Source organism: Balaenoptera physalus, assembly GCF_965194825.1.
Source record: "Balaenoptera physalus genome assembly, chromosome: 1".
Classification (NCBI taxonomy): domain Eukaryota; kingdom Metazoa; phylum Chordata; class Mammalia; order Artiodactyla; family Balaenopteridae; genus Balaenoptera; species Balaenoptera physalus.
In genome coordinates this window covers 86,661,639-86,682,050 of record NC_138882.1, presented here as the reverse complement: position 1 = coordinate 86,682,050, position 20,412 = coordinate 86,661,639, and the positions used below count along the sequence as shown (strand labels likewise).

Here is a 20,412-nt window from a genome sequence, read left to right as displayed (position 1 = left end):
GACAGAAAATTAATAAGGAAACACAAGCTTTAAATGGCACAAAAGACCAGACAGATTTAATTGATATTTATAGGACTTCCATCCAAAAACAGCAGATTACACTATCTTCTCAAGTGCACAAGGAACATTCTCCAGGATAGATCACATCTTGGGTCACAAATCAAGCCTCAGTAAATTGAAGAAAATTGAAATCATATCAAGCATCTTTTCTGACCACAACACTACGAGATTAGAAATCAATTACAGGGAAAAAAACATAAAAAACACAAACACATGGAGGCTAAACAATACATTACTAAATAACCAAGAGATCACTGAAGAAATCAAAGAGGAAATCAAAAATACCTAGAGACAAATGATAATGAAAACACGATGATCCAAAACGTATGGGATGCAGCAAAAGCAGTTCTAAGAGGGAAGTTTATAACAATACAATCCTACCTCAAGAAACAACAAACATCTCAAATAAACAATCTAATCTTACACCTAAAAGAACTAGAGAAAGAAGAACAAACAATACCCAAAGTTAGTAGAAGGAAAGAAATCATAAAGATCAGAGCAGAAATAAATGAAATAGAAACAAAGAAAACAATAGCAAAGATCAATGAAACTAAAAGCTGGTTCTTTGAGAAGATAAACAAAATTGATAAATCATTAGCCAGACTCATCAAGAAAAAGAGGGAGAGGACTCAAATCAATAAAATTAGAAATGAAAAAGGAGAAGTTACAACAGACACCACAGAAATACAAAGCATCCTAAGAGACTACTACAAGCAACTCTATGCCAATAAAGTGGACAACCTGGAAGAAATGGACAAATTCTTAGAAAGGTATAACCTTCCAAGACTGAACCAGGAAGAAATAGAAAATATGAACAGACCAATCACAAGTAATGAAGTTGAAACTGTGATTAAAAATCTTCCAACAAACAGAAGTCCAGGACCAGATGGCTTCACAGATGAATTCTATCAAACATTTAGAGAAGAGCTAACAATCCTTCTCAAACTCTTCCAACAAACTGCAGAGGAAGGAACACTCCTAAACTCATTCTATGAGGCCACCATCACCCTGACACCAAAACCAGACAAAGATACTACAAAAAAAGAAAATTACAGACCAATATCACTGATGAATATAGATGCAAAAATCCTCAACAAAATACTAGCAAACAGAATCCAACAACACATTAAAAGGATCATACACCATGATCAAGTGGGATTTATCCCAGGGATGCAAGGATTCTTCAATATATGCAAATCAATCAATGTGATACACCATATTAACAAACTGAAGAGTAAAAACCATATGACCATCTCAATAGATGCAGAGAAAGCTTTTGACAAAATTCAACACCCATTTATGAAAAAACTCTCCAGAAAGTGGGCATAGAGGGAACCTATCTCAACATAATAAAGGCCATATATGACAAACCCACAGCAAACATCATTCTCAATGGTGAAAAACTGGAAGCATTTCCTCTAAGATCAGGAACGAGACAAGGATGTCCACTCTCACCACTATTATTCAACATAGTTTTGGAAGTCCTAGCCACAGCAATCAGAGAAGAAAAAGAAATAAAAGGAATACAAACTGGAAAAGAAGAAGTAAAACTGTCACTGTTTGCAGGTGACATGATACTATACATAGAGAATCCTAAAGATGCCACCAGAAAACTACTAGAGCTAATCAATGAAGTTGGTAAAGTTGCAGGATACAAAATTAATGCACAGAAATCTCTTGCATTCCTATACACTAATGATGGAAAATCTGAAAGAAAAATTAAGGAAACACTCCCATTTACCACTGCAACAAAAAGAATAAAATACCTAGGAATAAACCTACCAAGGGAGACAAAAGACCTGTATGCAGAAAATTATAAGACACTGATGAAAGAAATTAAAGATGATACCAACATGGACAAGATATGGAGAGATATACCATGTCCTTGGATTGGAAGAATCAATATTGTGAAAATGACTATACTACCCAAAGCAATCTGCAGATTCAATGCAATCCCTATCAAACTACCAATGGCATGTTTTACAGAACTAGAACAAAAAATCTTAAAATTTGTATGGAGACACAAAAGACCCCGAATGGCCAAAGCAGTCTTGAGGGAAAAAAACGGAGCTGGAGGAATCAGACTCCCTGACTTCAGACTATACTACAAAGCTATAGTAATCAAGACAATATGGTACTGGCACAAAAACAGAAATATAGATCAATGGAACAGGATAGAAAGCCCAGAGATAAACCCACGCACCTATGGTCAACTAATCTATGACAAAGGAGGCAAGGATATACAATGGAGAAAAGACAGTCTGTTTAATAAGTGGTGCTGGGAAAACTGGACAGCCTCATGTAAAAGAATGACATTAGAACACTTCCTAACATCATACACAGAAGTAAACTCAAAATGGATTAGAGACCTAAATGTAAGACCGGATACTATAAAACTCTTAGAGGAAAGCATAGGAAGAACACTTTGACATAAATCACGGCAAGATCTTTTTTGATCCACCTCCTAGAATAATGGAAATAAAAACAAAAATAAACAAATGGGACCTAATGAAACTTAAAAGTTTTTGTGCAGCAAAGGAAAGTACAAACAAGACCAAAAGACAACCCTCAGACTGGAAGAAATATCTGCAAACAAATCAACAGACAAAGGATTAATCTCCAAAATATATAAACAGCTCATGCAGCTCAATATTAAAAAAAAACCCTATCAAGAAATGGGCAGAAGACCTAAACAGACATTTCTCCAAAGAAGACATACAGATGGCCAAGAACCACATGAAAAGCTGCTCAACTTCACTAATTATTAGAGAAATGCAAATCCAAACTACAATGAGGTATCACCTCACACCAGTTAGAATGGGCATCATCAGAAAATCTACAAACAACAAATGCTGGAGAGGGTGTGGAGAAAAGGGAACCCTCTTGCCCTGTTGGTGGGAATGTAAATTGATACAGCCACTATGGAGAACAGTATGGAGGTTCCTTAAAAAACTAAAAATAGAATTACCATATGACCCAGCAATCCCACTACTGGGCATATACCCAGAGAAAACCGTAATTCAAAAAGACACATGCACCCCCATGTTCATTGTAGCACTATTTACAATAGCCAGGACATGGAAGCAACCTAAATGCCCACTGACAGACAAATGGATAAGGAAGATGTGGTACATATATACAATGGAATATTACTCAGCCATAAAAAGGAACGAAATTGGGTCATTTGTAGAGATGTGGATGGATCTAGAGACTGTCATACAGAGTGAAATAAGTCAGAAAGAGAAAAATAAATATCGTATATTAATGCATATATGTGGAACCTAGAAAAATGGTACAGATGAACTGGTTTGCAGGGCAGAAGTTGAGACGCAGATGTAGAGAACAAATGTATGGACACCAAGGGGGAAGAGTGGCAGGGGTGGGGAGGTGGTGGTGGGATGAACTGGGAGATTGGGATTGACATATATACCCTAATATGTATAAAATGGATAACTAATAAGAACCTGCTGTATAAAAAAATAAATAAAATAAAATTCAAAAAAAAAAGTAAGCACAAATCAAACAATTCTAAATACAAGAGAAATTAAGCTAAACGAATTTCAGGTTCATGTGAACTGGGAAATATTCAGTATTAAATAAATATCTGGTATTAATGTTTTAAGTTTGTTGATCTAATTAATACAGACATGTTTTTAGAGTCATCAACATTAAGTGTAATACTTTTATTGTACCTAGGTGTAATATAAGCTAAATAAAATCTTGTTATATCTGTTACAAATATGTCAGCAGGGAAAGTAACTTGATGTGAAGAAACATTTAAGGAAAGAAAATGTAAATGAGATAGGAGCCTTTAGATAAACTCTATTAAGAATAATTATGCTTTACGAATGTCTATCTAAAATAGTCTCTCCAGATTCTGGTAACTTGAAATTGTAGAGTTGTGCTAAATTAAGTTAAGTGATGGAAGCTTATTGAATAGCTAGGTCATTCCCAAATAAAATAAGATACTGAAACATTAATTACTGAACCTTGGCTTCCTTTTACAGAGAAACAAAAGGTATTTAGGATTATAAATGAATATGTTTGGTGCAACATTCTCTAAAGAAAGCAAATGTTTTTACAAAATATCACTGGTATTTATGTTCACCAATCTATAGAATGCTAATGTAAAGGACAGATCATAATTGCTTACTTCTTAGTTTTCACAAGAAATTAAGGTTTTAAGAGCTGAGGATTCTAATTTAAACATGTAACTAAAGCTAATAGAAATAATAAAGGAAACATTTCAGTATACAGTAGGAAAGTAGGATGTATGTTTCCAGTAAAGAAGTCATGAGGAATGGAATTGCATTTTATTAAGGGAAAAGGAAGTAGGTCTAACTTATAGCTGGATGTTTCTGAATGGGAAATAAAGTGATGGATACAGAAAGTCATAAAAAGGTTTGTGGAAAGGGGACCCTGAGAAAAGAGTTTTGTGCATGGTCCGGATTGACTAAGGTTAAAATAAATTTAATTGAGTAAATGAATGTAATTTATTTATTTTTTATTATTTATTTATTCATTTATTTTTGGCCATGTTGGGTCTTTTTTGCTGCGCATGGGCTTCCTCTAGTTGCAGCGAGTGGGGCTACTCTTTGTTGTGGTGTGCAGGCTTCTCATTGTGGTGGTGTCTCTTGTTGCGGAGCACGGGGGCTCTAGGCATGTGGGCTCAGTAGTTGTGATTCTCGGGCTCTAGAGCGCAGGCTCAGTAGTTGTGGTGCATGGGCTTAGTTGCTCCGAGGCACATGGGATCTTCCCAGACCAGGGCTCGAACCCGTGTCCCCTGCATTGGCAGGCGGATTCTTAACCACTGCACACCAGGGAAGTCCCGTAAATGAATTTTAAAAAGTAAGCGGGTGCAAAACTTGAATTTGGTTTTTCTCTCTCAAGAGGGCAAGATTTCTGATAATGTTGAAATGCCTTTGATAACAGATTTCAAGTTTCTTTACCTTTTAAGTGATCTGTTCTGTATTTGCCTTTGGAATCTTTTATTGTTACTTGGGCTAAGTGAATAACATTGTTTCACAGTGACTTGTGATCCTATCTGACTGAGTGTTCTAAATCCTGTCTGATATTTTTTGACAAAACTTCCTAAATCAAATTTTAATGACATTCTTTTGACCTCTAGCTAACTGTGGGATGCTTCAAAGGGCCCCTGATACATCCCAAAGAGAGATGTTAAACTAATTAGATTCATTTGGTATGTTAAATTACATGGGAAGTAATGTCAAATGAGTAATAAATCTTCTTAGGTTATATTGTATGGTAAATGTTACTAATAAATATATCCTAGAAATTATATGGAGTTCCTAAAATTCTGATATGTCCTGGTAAAATGTTATCAGTCATAATTCTAGTTATTATCTTAAAGTGTTGTATGTCACAGTGGTAACCAAGTTTCTTTGTTAATTGCATTGTAATCAGATTTTAAACGTGACTTAAGTTTTTTGTCATTATAGACACTTACGGTTTCACTCTAATGCCTTTGCAAAAATGCTTCCTCTTCAAGAATACTTATAGAAAGGACTTTTGGATAAATACAAGTTTCTGACTTTCAGACCATAATGCTGAACTGGGTAAGAAATTGAAGAATTCTAATGAAAAACCTGATGGCTTCATAAAGCTGTTAACAAAAAGGATTAGTTACATAGGACTGAGTGAACTGGTGAATATGGTTATAAATTTTATGGTTTCTATCTGAAAAATTACTGGTTTAAATCTGTGTTTTCCAGGTGTAAGGAAAACCTTCCCCTCAAACTAATTATGACTTATAGTAATTTGGTAAATTATACCTTTGTAAGCAGGATTGAAACATTTATCTTTGCTATCTGTCCCCTCCAGACACTGGAAACTCTCAGGTTGCCAGCAGCTTTTTCAGATAAATTAGGAAGGCTACCTCACTAACAGGTACAGAAAACTCAAGGTAATTTGGGACCTTGAAAAGGGAGGAATTCACCTAGATCTGTTAGGCGAAATCTGTGATAAGCCCTTGGTGACTTTCCTAGCCCTGAGAGGTATTTTAAAAGTCCAGCCTGAGACTCCTTATAAAAGTTTCAGCAAGCGAAAAGCCTATATGCTTAATTATAGTTATATAAAGCATCAGGCCAAGTTTATTGAGACCAGATTTATTTTGCAAACAAATTAGTCTTAATTTGGTTATATTTGGTAGAAATGAGGGTAATTTTAGAGAGAAAAAGATGTTTCAATGAATGTTAAATCCCAGTTTTGTTAATGGAGGTCTGTATTTACTAAGACTCACTTCCAGGATAGCTCCTTGTTGTTATGTTATATTGATATAAAGTTAAATTGTATTATTAAAAGCACACTCTAAGTTTGTTTTTGAAGCTTATCTCAGTAATGTATCTTTGGATGAAGATCATTTGCCCCACGACCTGCAACCAGGGGACTATGTATATTGGAAAACACATCATTTAAAGGACTCACTACAACCCAGATGGAAAGGCCCTCACCAGGTACCCTTAACTAGCTCATGTGCAGCAAAACTAAAGGGATCCACTCTTGCATTCATACTTCCCACTTAAAAAGGGCTGCTGCACCAGACTGGTCTATAGAGAGGACTGCTGACCTCAAACTCACCTTAAAACACCGCTCAAACAGAGGAAACTACATTCACACCAGGATGAGAAGAAGACAACATCAGAAGCAGACAGCTTTCACAAGATGCTGGACCTGATTCGTATTATCATTTATAAAGTTTTCTTGACTTCTCGCACCTTTGCATATAAATCAAATGTTTTCTATCATGGACACGATCCTATGCTAGTTTCAAAAATCAATCCAATTGTTGGATTTGTGGCCAATCACCTTTGTCTAGTACTTCTGGATTACCTTGGTGGATTTCTCTACTCCAAGGCTCTAACTGGATGGCCCTTAGGAAATTTATTTCAGAAGAAAGAAAGTTCAGGCCTGTTCAGGCTACTCTTGATATTACTAGATGGGATCCCCTCACCTAGACAGTTAATAATACCCACTCTGACCCTGGCCATAAAAAAATGAATTTTCCTCTAAAGTTACTCAAGCTCAATCAGAGCAACAGCAAAATTTCAGCCAAGAAATAAAACCTCCTGCAATTATGGGATGGATTTATGTGGTTAACACCAGGCTATGGTCATTTAAGTTTTAAGGTACCCCTTTATCTTGGGAACAATTAAATTATACTAAGGATAACCAGCGTAGTAACTAGGAAATTGGGCTGGGAGCCTTATGGACCGTGACAATATACCATTTCCCTGAAAGATAACGATTGGTACAGAACAGACTAAGTCAGGTGACCTGAAGATATACTGGGCTGCACCTAATGGAAGTTCTTGGCTTAATTCTCACCTATGACTTTGATAATATTGCTAGCTATGTTATCTGCATTTTGCCTGTTTTACAAGATTGTTTTTTCTTGCATTACCAAATGTGTGACTGAGCCTCCAACAAAAATACATAGTTTTATATGAGATCAATGATTGTAATACTGTAACTCTAGATATGGGAAGATACAACAAGAGGGAATTTTCCTGGACCATAACATATTAGTAAGACAGGTGGTCCAGAGGCCTTAATTACTGTTAAAAGACCTAGTCCAGTAATAGCACACTGAGTGGCCTATCAGCGAAATCTTCGCCAGACCTAGGAATGAGCCTTCCTAGCACCGTGGGACAAAATGGTCATGAAATGCCTCCCACATCATGGTCGAATTTATGACCATGAGGAGGCCCTGTCAACTACAAATTGGCACTTGCCATTGAAAATTACCATCTCCCTTTACAAGGATTAAATCATGTGCTGCTGCAGCTGACTTTCAACACCCCCTGAAAGGAGTTCAGGGTGGAGAGCAGAAATGAGGCATCCTGTGCTTTGGGAAAAGCAGAATAGGTCTTCAGATAGTTAGATATTTTCAGGACCAACCCCCTGCACTATCTGCCTTCCTTTTTCAAGTGGTAACAAGTACTTCAATCTGTTCTTAGTTTTATATTTGATATTTAAATATTCTTTATGGGAGTGTAGCTATTCCTACCAAGAAAATAGGTTTTGAAATCTTCACTCTTTTGAGTATATTTACTTTTATATGAAGGCAAACGTTCCCAGGAGCCGTCTTCACATTTCTTCATGAACTGGTCAAAGAGGAGTCTTAAGTCCTTGCTCCAGCTGGGGTTGGGGAGAGCATGGTCCTTAGGAATGACTTTCTCAGTAGAAAACCACCTCTAAAAGAAAGGAAAAAACGGAGAGTAATGGGAGGTACATCCTATTTCATAACATATTCTCTTATTTTCTAAGACTATCTTGCTGCTTTTCCTCTTCCCAAAAACTTGTTGTTTTGAAGTGGAAACAAATTTCTAGGATCACCTGGTCCTCCCTCCTTGGGAGAATTGGGAGATTGAGAGAGGATAAATGATTTGCTCAACGTCATCCAACTAGCCATTAGCAGAGTTGGTATTAAGCCCAGGTCTGCAGACCCCCTTCTTTTTTTTAAACCTTAATCAAGCACAGGTGAGCCACGTCAACTACAAACTGGCACTTGACGTCCACCTCTACAAGGGTTAAATCATGTGCTGCTGCAGCTGCTGATATTCAACACCCCCTGAAAGGAGTTCAGGGTGGAGGACAGAAATGAGGCATCCCGTGCTCTGAGAAAAACTGGCAGAAAAGGTCTTCAGATAGTTAGATATTTTCAGGAGCCGATTTTATGAGCCCAATTCTTGTATCTCCTCATATCTAGAAAAGCACTAAAATCCTTCATGGTGACGTCTGCTCCTTGTGACTAGCAGTAACCTTCACTAGAGACTAGCTTGGTTGCATGTACTCCCCCTTCACCAAATCACATATATAGTGACCTTCCCCCCTACCTCTTTGGAGCAGTTTCTCAGAGCTATCTGAGATGCTGTCTCCCGGGCTATAGTCCTCATTTTGCCTCAAATAAAACTTAACTCGCAACTCTCATGTGGTGCATTGTTTTAGTCAGCAGCCAGCAACTGGTGATAAAGAGAGATGAAGGACAGACAGTTTTCCTCCATGTAAAAAGTGTTACCAGTGGGAAACACACAGGAAGCCAGAGCACAAGGGAGAGGTATTCATCTCAGATTGGGTATTCAGGTAGGGGTTCTTTGACTTGAATCTTCATTAGACAAGCAGAAATTAGCCAGATAGAAAGAGTATTGTAGGCAAAGGAACACTGTGTGCAAAGGCAAGGAGGCATGAAACAGTTTTGAGGGGCCTTACAACAACCATATGAAGTAGGTACTAATTATTATCCCCATTTTACAGATGATGAAACTAAGGCCTCAAGGAAGCTTGGTATTTTTTCAGTACAAGGGGAGGAGCAGATGGCTGCAGAGACGAAGGCAAGGGCCTGATTGTGAGAAACTTCCACACTAAGTTAACTGGTTTGAATTGCATCTGCAGTGCTCTCGGAGGGATTTTGAATAGGGGAGTGACAAGATCAGATTTGGCCATAATACGAAAGATAGTGGGAGTGATTTCAAGATTGGAATCAGAGGGCCCTGTCTAGAGGCTACTGGAATAACTCAGGTGAAAAATTATGAATGCATGAAGCATAACTTGGTGACTATTTGGATAAGGAGAGTGAGGAAAGCGGAAAAATGCAAGAGCCAATCTCAGGTTTCTGAACTGTTCAACAGAGTAGGTGACAGAGCCAGATGCCAAGAAAGAGAATACAAAGAAAGAGGAGGAGGGGGTTGGAGGGGAAAAGTTCTTGGTGTCATAATAACCACAGCTTCCACCACTGCTACTTTTCTGTAGCACTCAGCACTGCTACCACTCCAGTGCTCACACAGCAGGTGCAAAGGTACATGGGCCCTGGAGGACTTGGGGGACAAAGTGTCACCTACAAAAGAGCTGGACAAAGCAAATGCCCGTCGGCACCAGAAAGGAAAATCAGTTATTTTGACTTCTGCAGAAATCCTGGAACATTAAGATCACAGAAGCTATCAACTCTGTGGCATTCTACTTCCAGGCACCCTTATCAATTCATTCAGATTCAGTGTACCTACAACACTTGCACTACACGCCAGGGTACAGGGAGGTGCTGTTATTGTGATGGAAGAACCAGCCAACCAGCCTTCTGCTGACCTCTGGGCTGGCTCTGATCCTGGCCTGATGGTAAGAATTTAGGGAGCCTGTCCCAAGAACTCTATGGAACTAAAAACTTCCTGGCTAACAAAAGGAAGTCTTGAATTCGTGAGGGGAAACATGAGTAGGGCTGAGACCACTCCACTCCCTAGCTCAGTATTTGTACCTTTGTTTTTTCCTATGGTTTTGGATTCGCTTATCCCTTCAGACTTTCAGCTCAGAAAATTTGGGAAGGAAAGAAAAGAAAAACAAAAATTTTTAACCCACTTATTATCTCTCCATCTTAATATAACTAATGGTAAAATTTTGATATATTTCCTCCAAGTTTTTTTTTTTTTTTTAATATTTATTTGGCCGTGCTGGGTCTTAGTTGTGGCATGTGGGATCTTTGTTGCCACGTGCAGGATCTTCAGTTGAGGCATGAGGGGTTGCAGCATGAGGGATCTTTTAGTTGCAGCATGTGGGATCTTAGTTGCAGCATGTGGGATCCCGACCAGGGATTGAACTCAGGCCCCCTGCATTGAGAGCTTGGAGTCTTAACCACTGGACCAGCATGGAAATCCCTCCTCCAAATTTTTTTAACTACAGCTTTTCTTAATATACTTGTAATCTCAGTAAGAAATATAATTTTTCTTTTGCTTCATCATTTAAAATTCTTTAGCGTTCACTTTCTCATGCCCTTAATCTCAGTTATCACCATTTTCAACAGCAGAAAAATAGTCCTTTAAAATGATATACTATAATTTACTTAACCATTTAAATTGTACATGTAAATTGTTTCCAATCTTTTGCTGCTTTAAATGAAAAGGATCATTGGAACACTGTGAATATAGTCTTTTCTCTACTTTGGATTATTTCCTTAGAATCCGGTCCCAATCATATAGTTTTTCTTTTTTTCTCTTTTTATTTAATTTATTTTTCAAAGCTATTACTCATGTGCCTATTCTTGCCATCAAATTCCTGTATGCACTGATGGCTTTTTTTTTTTTAAACATCTTTATTGGAGTATAATTGCTTTACAATATTGTGTTAGTTTCTGCTGTATAACAAAGTGAATTAGTTACATGTATACATATATCCCCATATCCCCTCCCTCTTGCGCCTCCCTCCCACCCTCCCTACCCACCCCAATCATGTAGTTTGTAAAGTACATAAATTCTGGAAGTAACCTAACACACACAATTAGTCATAAATTAATATGTATTGACTAATACCTGTCAATTAAGAGGTAGAATAGGATGTGTAAGCTTTGGAGTTGTGAATTTGGGCTTACCGCATCCATAGGTCATCTTAAATAGGGAACTCTAGGTTTGATCAGTTCTAGCATCCTTTCATGGACCAGTGCAACAGAGATAATAAAGGCTTTTAGGAATTAGAATGACTCCCTTGACCCTGGGCTCTCCTACCTGATTGTAACTTTGAAAGTCTGGGGGATTCAGCTAAATGCAACAATCTTTTTTTTTTTTTTCCCTTTTTTGGCACTGCATGGCATGTGGGATCTTAGTTCCCTGACCAGGGATCAAACCCACACCCCCTGCAGTGGAAGTGCAGAGCCTTAAACCACTGGACTACCAGGGAAGTCCCGCAATGAACTTTTTTGAGCCCTACTATATGCTCTGGTTCTGTGCCAGGAACAGGTAATACAAAGAGAGAAGACTTAGGCCCTGTCCTCAAGTGACTGCTGCCTCGAGTGTGAAAAATGTTACAAAAGAAATAGAAACAGACATAGAAGGAGTAACTTTCAGGGAAAACTTCAAAAAGATGAGGACTGATACAGTGATTTCTAAAGTATGAAAAGTTCACTAAGGAAAGAATAGGAGGGCTGCTCCAAGCAAAGGCACAGAGAGATGGCGAACTGCTAGGATTTCAGTCTTCATAGATGAAAGGTGCAAAGAGAACAGCAGCAAGATAGGGATGGCAAAGCAGTAGAGGGATGACACTACCGTGGCCCTTTGGCTTTAACAAAGGCTTAGATTTCATCTTCTGGGTTAATGTTTCCAAAGGCCAATAGGAAAGATGATTTTAGCTGGCACAGGACAATGATATATGTATTTTTAAATGAATATTATATCAATAAAAGGACATAAATAGCACATCACACTTCGGATTTCATAAATGTTATTGCTTAGGATGAAGCTAATTAAAGAAAGGAGTCTTTAAAGAATCATGAAGGTGGTACTTGAGTGGCAAAGTACTTTTTCCATTATGGGGAGGCTTAAGGAGTTTTAAGCAAAGCAATAACGTGAACTTAGGTTTTAGAAAGCTCCCTCTGATGTAAAGGATGAATTGTAAGGTGAGAAGCAATGGTAAGGAAACCAGTTAAAAGACTGTTGTAAAGGTCCAGGAGAAATGTGGTCAGAAGGTGAACTAGGTAGAGAGGAATGAAAAAGATTTAAGAGATATTTAGGATATTGGGACCAAGGATTGTGGCGTGGGTTTTTTTTTTTTTTTTTTTTTTTTTTTACATCTTTATTGAAGTATAATTGCCTTACAATGGTGTGTTAGCTTCTGCTTTATTACAAAGTGAATCAGTTATACATATACAATATGTTCCCATTTCTCTTCCCTCTTGCATCTCCCTCCCTCCCACCCTCCCCATCCCATCCCTCTAGGTGGTCACAAAGCACCGAGCTGATCTCCCTGTGCTATGCGGCTGCTTCCCACTAGTTATCTATTTTACATTTGGTAGTGTATGTATGTCCATGACACTCTCTTACCCTGTCACATCTCACCCCACCCCCTCCCCATATCCTCAAGTCCATTCTCTAGTAGGTCTGTGTCTTTATTCCCGTCTTGTGTGGCGTGGGTTTGATCCCTGGTCAGGGAACTAAGATCCCTCATGCCATGCAGTGCCAAAAAAGGGGAAAAAAAAAAAAAAAAGATTGTTGCATTTAGCTGAATCCCCCAGACTTTCAAAGTTACAATCAGGTAGGAGAGCCCAGGGTCAAGGGAGTCATTCTAATTCCTAAGAGCCTTTATTATCTCTGTTGCACTGGTCCATGAAAGGATGCTAGAACTGATCAAACCTAGAGTTCCCTATTTAAGATGAGACCTATGGATGCGGTAAGCCCAAATTCACAACTCCAAAGCTTACACATCCTATTCTACCTCTTAATTGACAGGTATTAGTCAATACATATTAATTTATGACTAATTGTGTGTTAGGTTACTTCCAGAATTTACGTACTTTACAAACTACATGATTGGGGTGGGTAGGGAGGGTGGGAGGGAGGCACAAGATCATGGGGGAAGAGAAAGTAGAAGAGTTTTGGATGATTCCTGACTTGTGGTTTGAAGGTTGGAGTGGAAAGAAGGAAAAGAAACACGAGGTTTTCGTTAGTGTTCATGTACACGTCAGGAGGCGGAAAGTAGGAGTGAAACCATTAATTTTAGTTTGGGGCATGCTGAGTTTGGGACCACAGATGAACACTATGATGTTGTGAGAAATAAAAATGAAAGTTTCAGTCCAAGGAGATGAGAATTAAGAGATACTTGAAGTAAAGGCACCTGTAAATTCACAGCATAGACTCTGTGCATGAGGGATAAATGTTAGGGATAATCACTATTTTTTGTTGCCCTGAATAGAGGCAAGGTCTTGCTAGATCTTTGATTATGTATTTTTCAAGTGGGACTTAAGTTACAACTTTTTAATGTGTCTCTTTTTAAGATTAAGTTACTGAACCAAAAGAAGCATGATTTGTAAACCCTGTAAATACTACTGTTATAAAGCCCGTAAATACGTTAATATAAATATTCTCAACATAGATTATAAGACACCAACATATTAAAGAAACGAATCTATCTTTGTTGTGAGATTAGCACAGGGCATTTTATTTTCCAAAGTGCACGATGGTACAGGATTAATAACTGATCTGCACTCATTATTCTTTAAAAGTAAGCTGGCACAGGCTCCTTCTCTGGGCTTCGGTTCTGCGGGAGACGCAGCAGAGCCTGCGTCGTTGCTTCCTGGCGAGCTTGAGGGGGCCACAGGGCCTTGTCCTACCGCAGTGGTCCGCCGCTGGCTCGCTGGTTCGGGAGCAGGGCGCTGCAGCCACCCCATCCCGGTCAAGGTGTTGGGTAAACAGAAGCCCCAGAGTATCGGGAGCCTGCAACCCTTCGCCTAGAACGGCGGTTCAGGCGTGAACCGTGCTGACGGAGGATGGCAGCCTCCGGGGTGGAGAAGAGCGGCAAGAAGACCGAGAAGAAACTTGCTGCTCAAGAGGAAGCTAAATTGGCAAGCTTCATGGGCGTCATGAATAACATGCGGAAACAGTGATTTAAATCCACCACCCAACTATAGTTGACTCTACAGTCTACCCAGGGATTTATACCCAGGGTCAACTTGAAATCACGCTGGGAGGGACTGACTGCAGAACCTTGTTGACAAGCTACATAAATCCAAAGAAAACACTGTGTGACATGATCCTTATGGTCCAGGAACGAAAGATAGCTGTTCACTGTGTTGTCCTTGCTGCAGCCAGTTATTTTTTAAACTTAATGTTCACAACTAACATGCTTAAATTAAAGTCCTTTGAAGTAAAACTCAAAGATGCTGAACCTGACATTATTAAATAACTTGTGGAATTCGCTTATAGCATGAGAATTTCTGCGAATAGCAACAATGTTCAGTCTTTGTTAGATGCAGCAAACCAGTACCAGATTGAACCTGTGAAGAAATGCGTGTTGATTTTTTCAAAGAACAAGTTGATGCTTCCAATTGTCTTGGTATAAGTGGGCTAGCAGAGTGTCTAGACTGTCCTAAATTGCACGCAACTGCAGATGACTTTAGTCATCAGCATTTTACTGAATTTTATAAAACTGATGAATTTCTACAACTTGATGCCAGGCGAGTTACACATCTCCTCAACCAGGACACTCTAACTGTGAGAGCAGAGGATCAGGTTTACGACGCTGCAGTCAGGTGGTTGAAATATGATGAACCTAATCGCCAGCCATCTATGGTTGACATCCTTGCTAAAGTCAGATTTCCTCTTAAATCGAGGAATTTCTTAAGTAAGACAGTAGAAGCTGAACCACTTATTCAAGACAATCCTAAATGCCTTAAAATGGTGATAAGTGGAATGAGGTATCATCTCCTGTCTCCAAAGGATTGAGAAGAACTGGTAGAAGACACAAGGCCCAGAAGAAAGAAACGTGACTACCGCATAGCCCTATCTGGAGGCTCCCAACCACAGTCTTGTAGATATTTTAACCCAAAGTTGAAAAGAGAAGTATATTCTGCACGAGCCTGGAAGTGAGACTGTAACTTTAGAATTCTCTTTTGATGTCTTTGTTCTTATAAATGGCCCATACTTAATGCTCTTTTGTATATTCAACCACAAGTTTTTAGACTTCAAGTGGAAAAATTTAAATAACTGAGTAAATAACTGCCAATAAAAACATCCTCATTCCATCAATTATTACTTATTCCCTAAAGCTAACACCATTAGAATTCCATTACAATATTTATTAAATGTTTCTATTAGAAGTGCCAGCCTCTCCTTTCTTTCTGCTAAAAACTTCACCTTAAAATTTTTTAACCGTTTACTATTACTTATTTTAATATAAGTTGGTTGTCTTTATTATTTCTAATATTAAAACAATCAAGGAAGCTGATTTCATTATAAATTATTATTAGTCACCTTGACTCTCCCAAACTGAACATTATTTCATTATTCAATTCAAGCAGACTGCTTAATAATAAGGACTGTATAGAAATTGTTTTAATATTCTTGAACTTGGGACTTCCCTGGTGGTCCAGTGGTTAAGAATCTGCCTTCCAATGCAGGGAACACGGGTTGGATCCCTGGTCTTGGGGAACTAAGATCCCACATGCGGTGGGGCAACTAAGCCTGTGCACCACAACGAAAGATCCCGCATGCCACAACTAAGCCACAACAAAGATCCCGCGTGCCGCAACTAAGACCTGATGCAGCCAAAAATAAAATAAATCAATATTTTAAAAAAAATAAAAATTCTTGAACTTAACATTTTCAGAGATGTTAAAATGGTTTTAACTATCATTAAATGGGATCCACTTGTGTGTGTCCTTTACGAGTCCAAAATGATTATTTTCATTGAACTGATCTCATTCAGAGAGGACAATTTAAGCAGTACTACTTAATTGAATTATTTAGAATTAAGCCAATATCCCTATAAACTATTATCTTTAGATATTCCTTGTATATAGCTGGTGAGAGGCAGCAAATATTTGTATTAATTGCTGACTGAAAAATGATAAGACAGAATATCTTAAGTTTTTCTAGTAGATAAGTAAAGTAGTAGATAAACTAGTAGTAGAGAACTAGGATTAAACCCTTGTTAGAGACGTGCTCTTCTCCTGAGGGTATAATGTAATGGTTAGGAGGCAGACTGCTTAGGTTCAGATTCCAACTGTACCACCTGTTTTCTATGTGACCTTGCTTAAGGCACAACCTTTCTTTATTAATATTAGTAGCAGCTATATTCCTTGACCTGCTGACATGACTCAAGCATCCTGCACACTGCTTCAAAACGGGTCACCCCACCTAGAGGGGGGGTGGGAGGGAGGCTCAAGAGGTAGGAGATATGGGGATATATGTATACGTATAGCTGATTCACTTTGTCATACAGCAGAAACTAACACACCATTATAAAGCAATTATACTCCAATAAAGATGTTAAAAAAAAAAACAACAACAAACGGCGTCACCCTCCTGTGCAGTTTCTTACGGCTTGAATCTCAGGACTGAAAGATCCGGTGACCCCGTTAACATTGATGCCTCTTGGAGCTGATGTTAGCTTTTATTCTGAGGTCAGTCGGATGAGGAAATGGATAAACAGCTGAACATACCCATATCACGGGGTTGTTCCTGACGGAAAGTCCCACCCCTCTGTCCACTTCCGCCGCTCCGCGCCCGGGACTTACCCGCGCGAGTACCGGGTCCCTCGCTGCGGGGGACGCGCCTTCCCGCCTGCCGCGTAGGGCCCGGAGCGTGCGCAGTGCCGCGGTGCAGCTCCTCAGCATAGCTCCGAGCGTGCGCGGGGCTCCGGCCGCCGGAAGCGCGGCGGCTGGCTCGCGGCCGCGGCAGAGGTCAATTCACCCAACCAGCCACCCAACGGCCCGCTCTTCCTCTTTAACTTGGGGGGGCGGGGGGCGGGGCCTGGCGCGCGGGGTGGGGGCGGGGTGGGGGCGGGGCGTGAAGGCAGCGGAGGCGTCGGTCTTTTCTTCCGGTTAAATCTTAGGCCCTCCTCGGGCGCCGGAGCCACTTCCGGAGCAAATGTCAAGCCTCAAGAGGGCGCCTTGAGCGGCGCGCGCGGCGCCGGCGGCTCGGCGGCCTGGGGAGGAACAGGAGGCATGGGAGGGTGGATCCGCGGCTACAGCTCATGGCCCTCAGCCCCTCAGCCCAGGCGGCCACGCGCTACTAATGAGGATTCAATGGCTTTTTTCCCGTCTCGCGCCGGCCGACCGAATTCTGTGCTCTCTGTTCCCTAGTAGTTCTCCCTCCCGCAGAAGACTTAAGCCGTCAGGTGGGTAGGAGCGCACACAGCGGATTGTAGGAATAGAATATTTTCTTGGAGGCCATGGACAAATCCATGGTTGGGATTGATCTGTAGAGAGACTTGGGTGCAAAGGACATACGCTTACAAAGCTGCGTTCTCTACCTCTTGCGTCGCTCCTCTACACACACTCTTAAGGCTCCGGGCAGAGCTAAAAGTCCTGGAGTCTGGCTTTTTCAACTAGAAATCGTAGCAACACCTGACGGATGCATTCATCTCTTAGCTTTGCAGACATATCTGAGCTCCAAGTCCCACTCCACCACCTAACACCTTGTACGCTCTTTAATTGTACCTGGGCTCTTGTTTCTTCATTGTTGTATTAAAAAGAGTATATCAAATTTTACTTGTTGCCAGGATCTTCTCTTTCAGTAGGAGTCACCGAAGTTAGAAGTTACTTGAAGTTACCTTGTATTCATCTCAGAAAGAAAGTACCCCCAGGCCAGTGGTGTGTTGAAGGTGACTTGTACGGCCTCGTTAAAATTGTAAGTATTCCACTAGCCAATCCTTAAACACTGACATTATTAAAATTTATATAAACTTACAATTAAGTAATATGAAAAAAATGAAGGTATTGTAATGACACTCCTCAGTCAGTCCCCAGCAAGTGTCCTTCTGACCGGTGTCTTGGAGCCAGTAGGAGACCGAGTTTGGTTCGGACGCAAAGGAAGTCAGAGAATGAAGAGGTGGGAGTTCAAGCTCTCAATTACGTGCTCGTCCCCAAAGGCGTTTGGCTGGGGCTGCTTTATAGGGTTCTTGTCAGCAGGGAGGGGCCGGGTCCACGCAGGCACCCCCCCCCACCACCACCACGTTTGATGCTCAAGGCTTCAGAAAGCAGTGTGTGGGAGGTGTGGGTGCAGTACATCTGCACTGGGCCTGCCTCTGCCACCTTGCATTGCAGGGGCCTGTGCAGCACTTCTGGACAGGGGCCCAGAGCTGAGGTGCCAGGCCCAGCCTTTTCACACTAGGAACTCTGGTCTGAAGGGCCTGGTGTAAGATCTCTGCATGCAGCACCCTGTGAGCAAGTGAAACTAGACTAAGCACAAAGAAAAAGAAAAAGGTTAAACTTTGTCTTATTACCCAGATTCTATTTTTATTTCCCGGGAATTGTTAATGGGCTTGGCCAGTGACAGTATTAGATACTAAAAACTGTAACTACCTAATTATTTTTAGTGCATTTTACTACTGTATATGCTCTTGAGGTTATTTATCTCTATCTCATTTGTATTGGGGGAATACTAAGCACACATCTTCCCAACATGGCATTTAGTCACATCACAGTGGTAGCTTAAAATTGGCTGACTGGGAGTATTCACTTAGATACTGCAAATGAGGGCCTTCCTTTCTTACCTTATTAAATATTTACCAATATACCACAGTCTTGGTCCATCCCGAGGTGAAGTTTTAAGACTCTTAATGGTTACTAGAATAACGGGTTACTAGAATTGCTTACCCCCAGCACATCATTACACAATATTTTCCCACCAACACAGCTGTGTAACTACTCACATAGTAAAGGTGGGACTGGAGGGACTATTATAAGGAGAGATTTATCAGAGATAAATAAACTTGGCTTTGGGCTTGGGTCTAAGTTCAGAAAGTCCCCTTCTACTTTTTTTTTTTGTGAGCAATTAGTATCAGATATTTTCCTTGATTACATGAACTTCTCCATCAGTTTGTCAGTAGGAAAGAATGCCTGGTGTATTTTAAACCCACCATATTAACTGGGAGTAAGGGTATAGCATTCTGAGACAGAGAGAATTTGAGAGTTAAGGCGTGTAAGAGCGACTCAAACTGAAGATGATTCGGCATAAGGGGTGGCTGTTGATATTCTGTAATTTTTTTTTTTTGAGAGATTTATTTATTGATTGATTGATTGATTGCTATGTTGGGTCTTCATTTCTGTGCGAGGGCTTTCTCTAGCTGCGGCAAGTGGGGGCCACTCTTCATCGCGGTGCGCGGGCCTCTCACCATCGCGGCCTCTCTTGTTGCGGAGCACAGGCTCCAGACGCGCAGGCTCAGCAGTTGTGGTTCACGGGCCCAGCTGCTCCACGGCACGTGGGATCCTCCCAGACCAGGGCTCGAACCTGTGTCCCCTGCATTAGCAGGCAGATTCTCAACCACCGCGCCACCAGGGAAGCCCCCGATATTCTGTAATTTTAGGAGACTATCTCATGGCCCGCCTTCCCCCAACACGGGTACCCTCTATCTCTAAGAGAAGTTGTCTCCTTTTGAATATAGTATTCCAGTTTCCTGAGGGCGTGGACGGTGCCAAATTGTCTTGTTAATTGTAGTACTTCTTTTAATAACTCACACACATTGCTTCAATACTTGTTTAGCAGCAAGAGCCGGAAATATTTTTTGTGTTTATTGTCTTTCCATGTGGTGCATGCAGATAGAGGCACATTATAAAACAAACCCATAAATCAAGATGACTTCTGTTAGTGAATAAGAAGATAGGTTATACAGATAAATTAAAATTGTATATATGTACAAATTACAATGTAGCTAGAGTCCATCAAAACCCATAAATAGACTCCAGCCCTGCTAAGATTGTAAATGTACCAACAGCTCTTCTAGGTCAGTTACACTCAGTATAACTTTCAAATTTGTCAGGTAGTGGTAATGCATTTGGATCAGTCACCCACACTCTGACCTGGCTTCCTCACCAGGTATTTATCTGAGGTATTCATGTCGACAACACATATGAAATGTCTG

The 20,412-nt window shown here is 40.2% G+C and overlaps 1 protein-coding gene and 2 pseudogenes across 12 annotated transcripts in view; 2 read left to right on the top strand and 1 right to left on the bottom strand.

The window, feature by feature from the left end:
- THEM4 (thioesterase superfamily member 4) overlaps positions 1 to 17,313 on the bottom strand; it is a 49,352-nt gene extending 32,039 nt beyond the window's left edge. For 8 of the 10 annotated variants that reach the window (XR_014267690.1, XR_014267692.1, XR_014267693.1 and 5 more), the window contains exons 1-2: positions 16,991 to 17,313; positions 8,132 to 8,273 (exon numbers count right to left, since the gene is read on the bottom strand). Coding sequence is in view for 6 of the 10 variants with exons in the window: in XM_082475709.1 (XP_082331835.1) it covers positions 8,132 to 8,273; positions 16,991 to 17,164 (316 nt within the window). In the remaining 4 variants the exon portion in view is untranslated. The remainder of the gene's footprint in view (positions 1 to 8,131; positions 8,274 to 16,990) is intronic. The other 2 variants (XR_014267691.1, XM_082475710.1) reach the window with 1 other exon arrangement.
- Positions 14,318 to 16,861, top strand: LOC309640175 (kelch-like protein 7 pseudogene; annotated as a pseudogene). Its single transcript has 2 exons — positions 14,318 to 14,392; positions 14,440 to 16,861. The product of its transcript is annotated as a kelch-like protein 7 pseudogene (transcript).
- A 215-nt stretch (positions 17,314 to 17,528) lies between the features above and the next one.
- LOC309667443 (late cornified envelope protein 2A-like) overlaps positions 17,529 to 20,412 on the top strand; it is a 345,865-nt pseudogene continuing 342,981 nt past the window's right edge. The window contains exons 1-2 of the transcript XR_014268573.1: positions 17,529 to 17,667; positions 18,052 to 18,179. The product of XR_014268573.1 is annotated as a late cornified envelope protein 2A-like (transcript). The remainder of the gene's footprint in view (positions 17,668 to 18,051; positions 18,180 to 20,412) is intronic.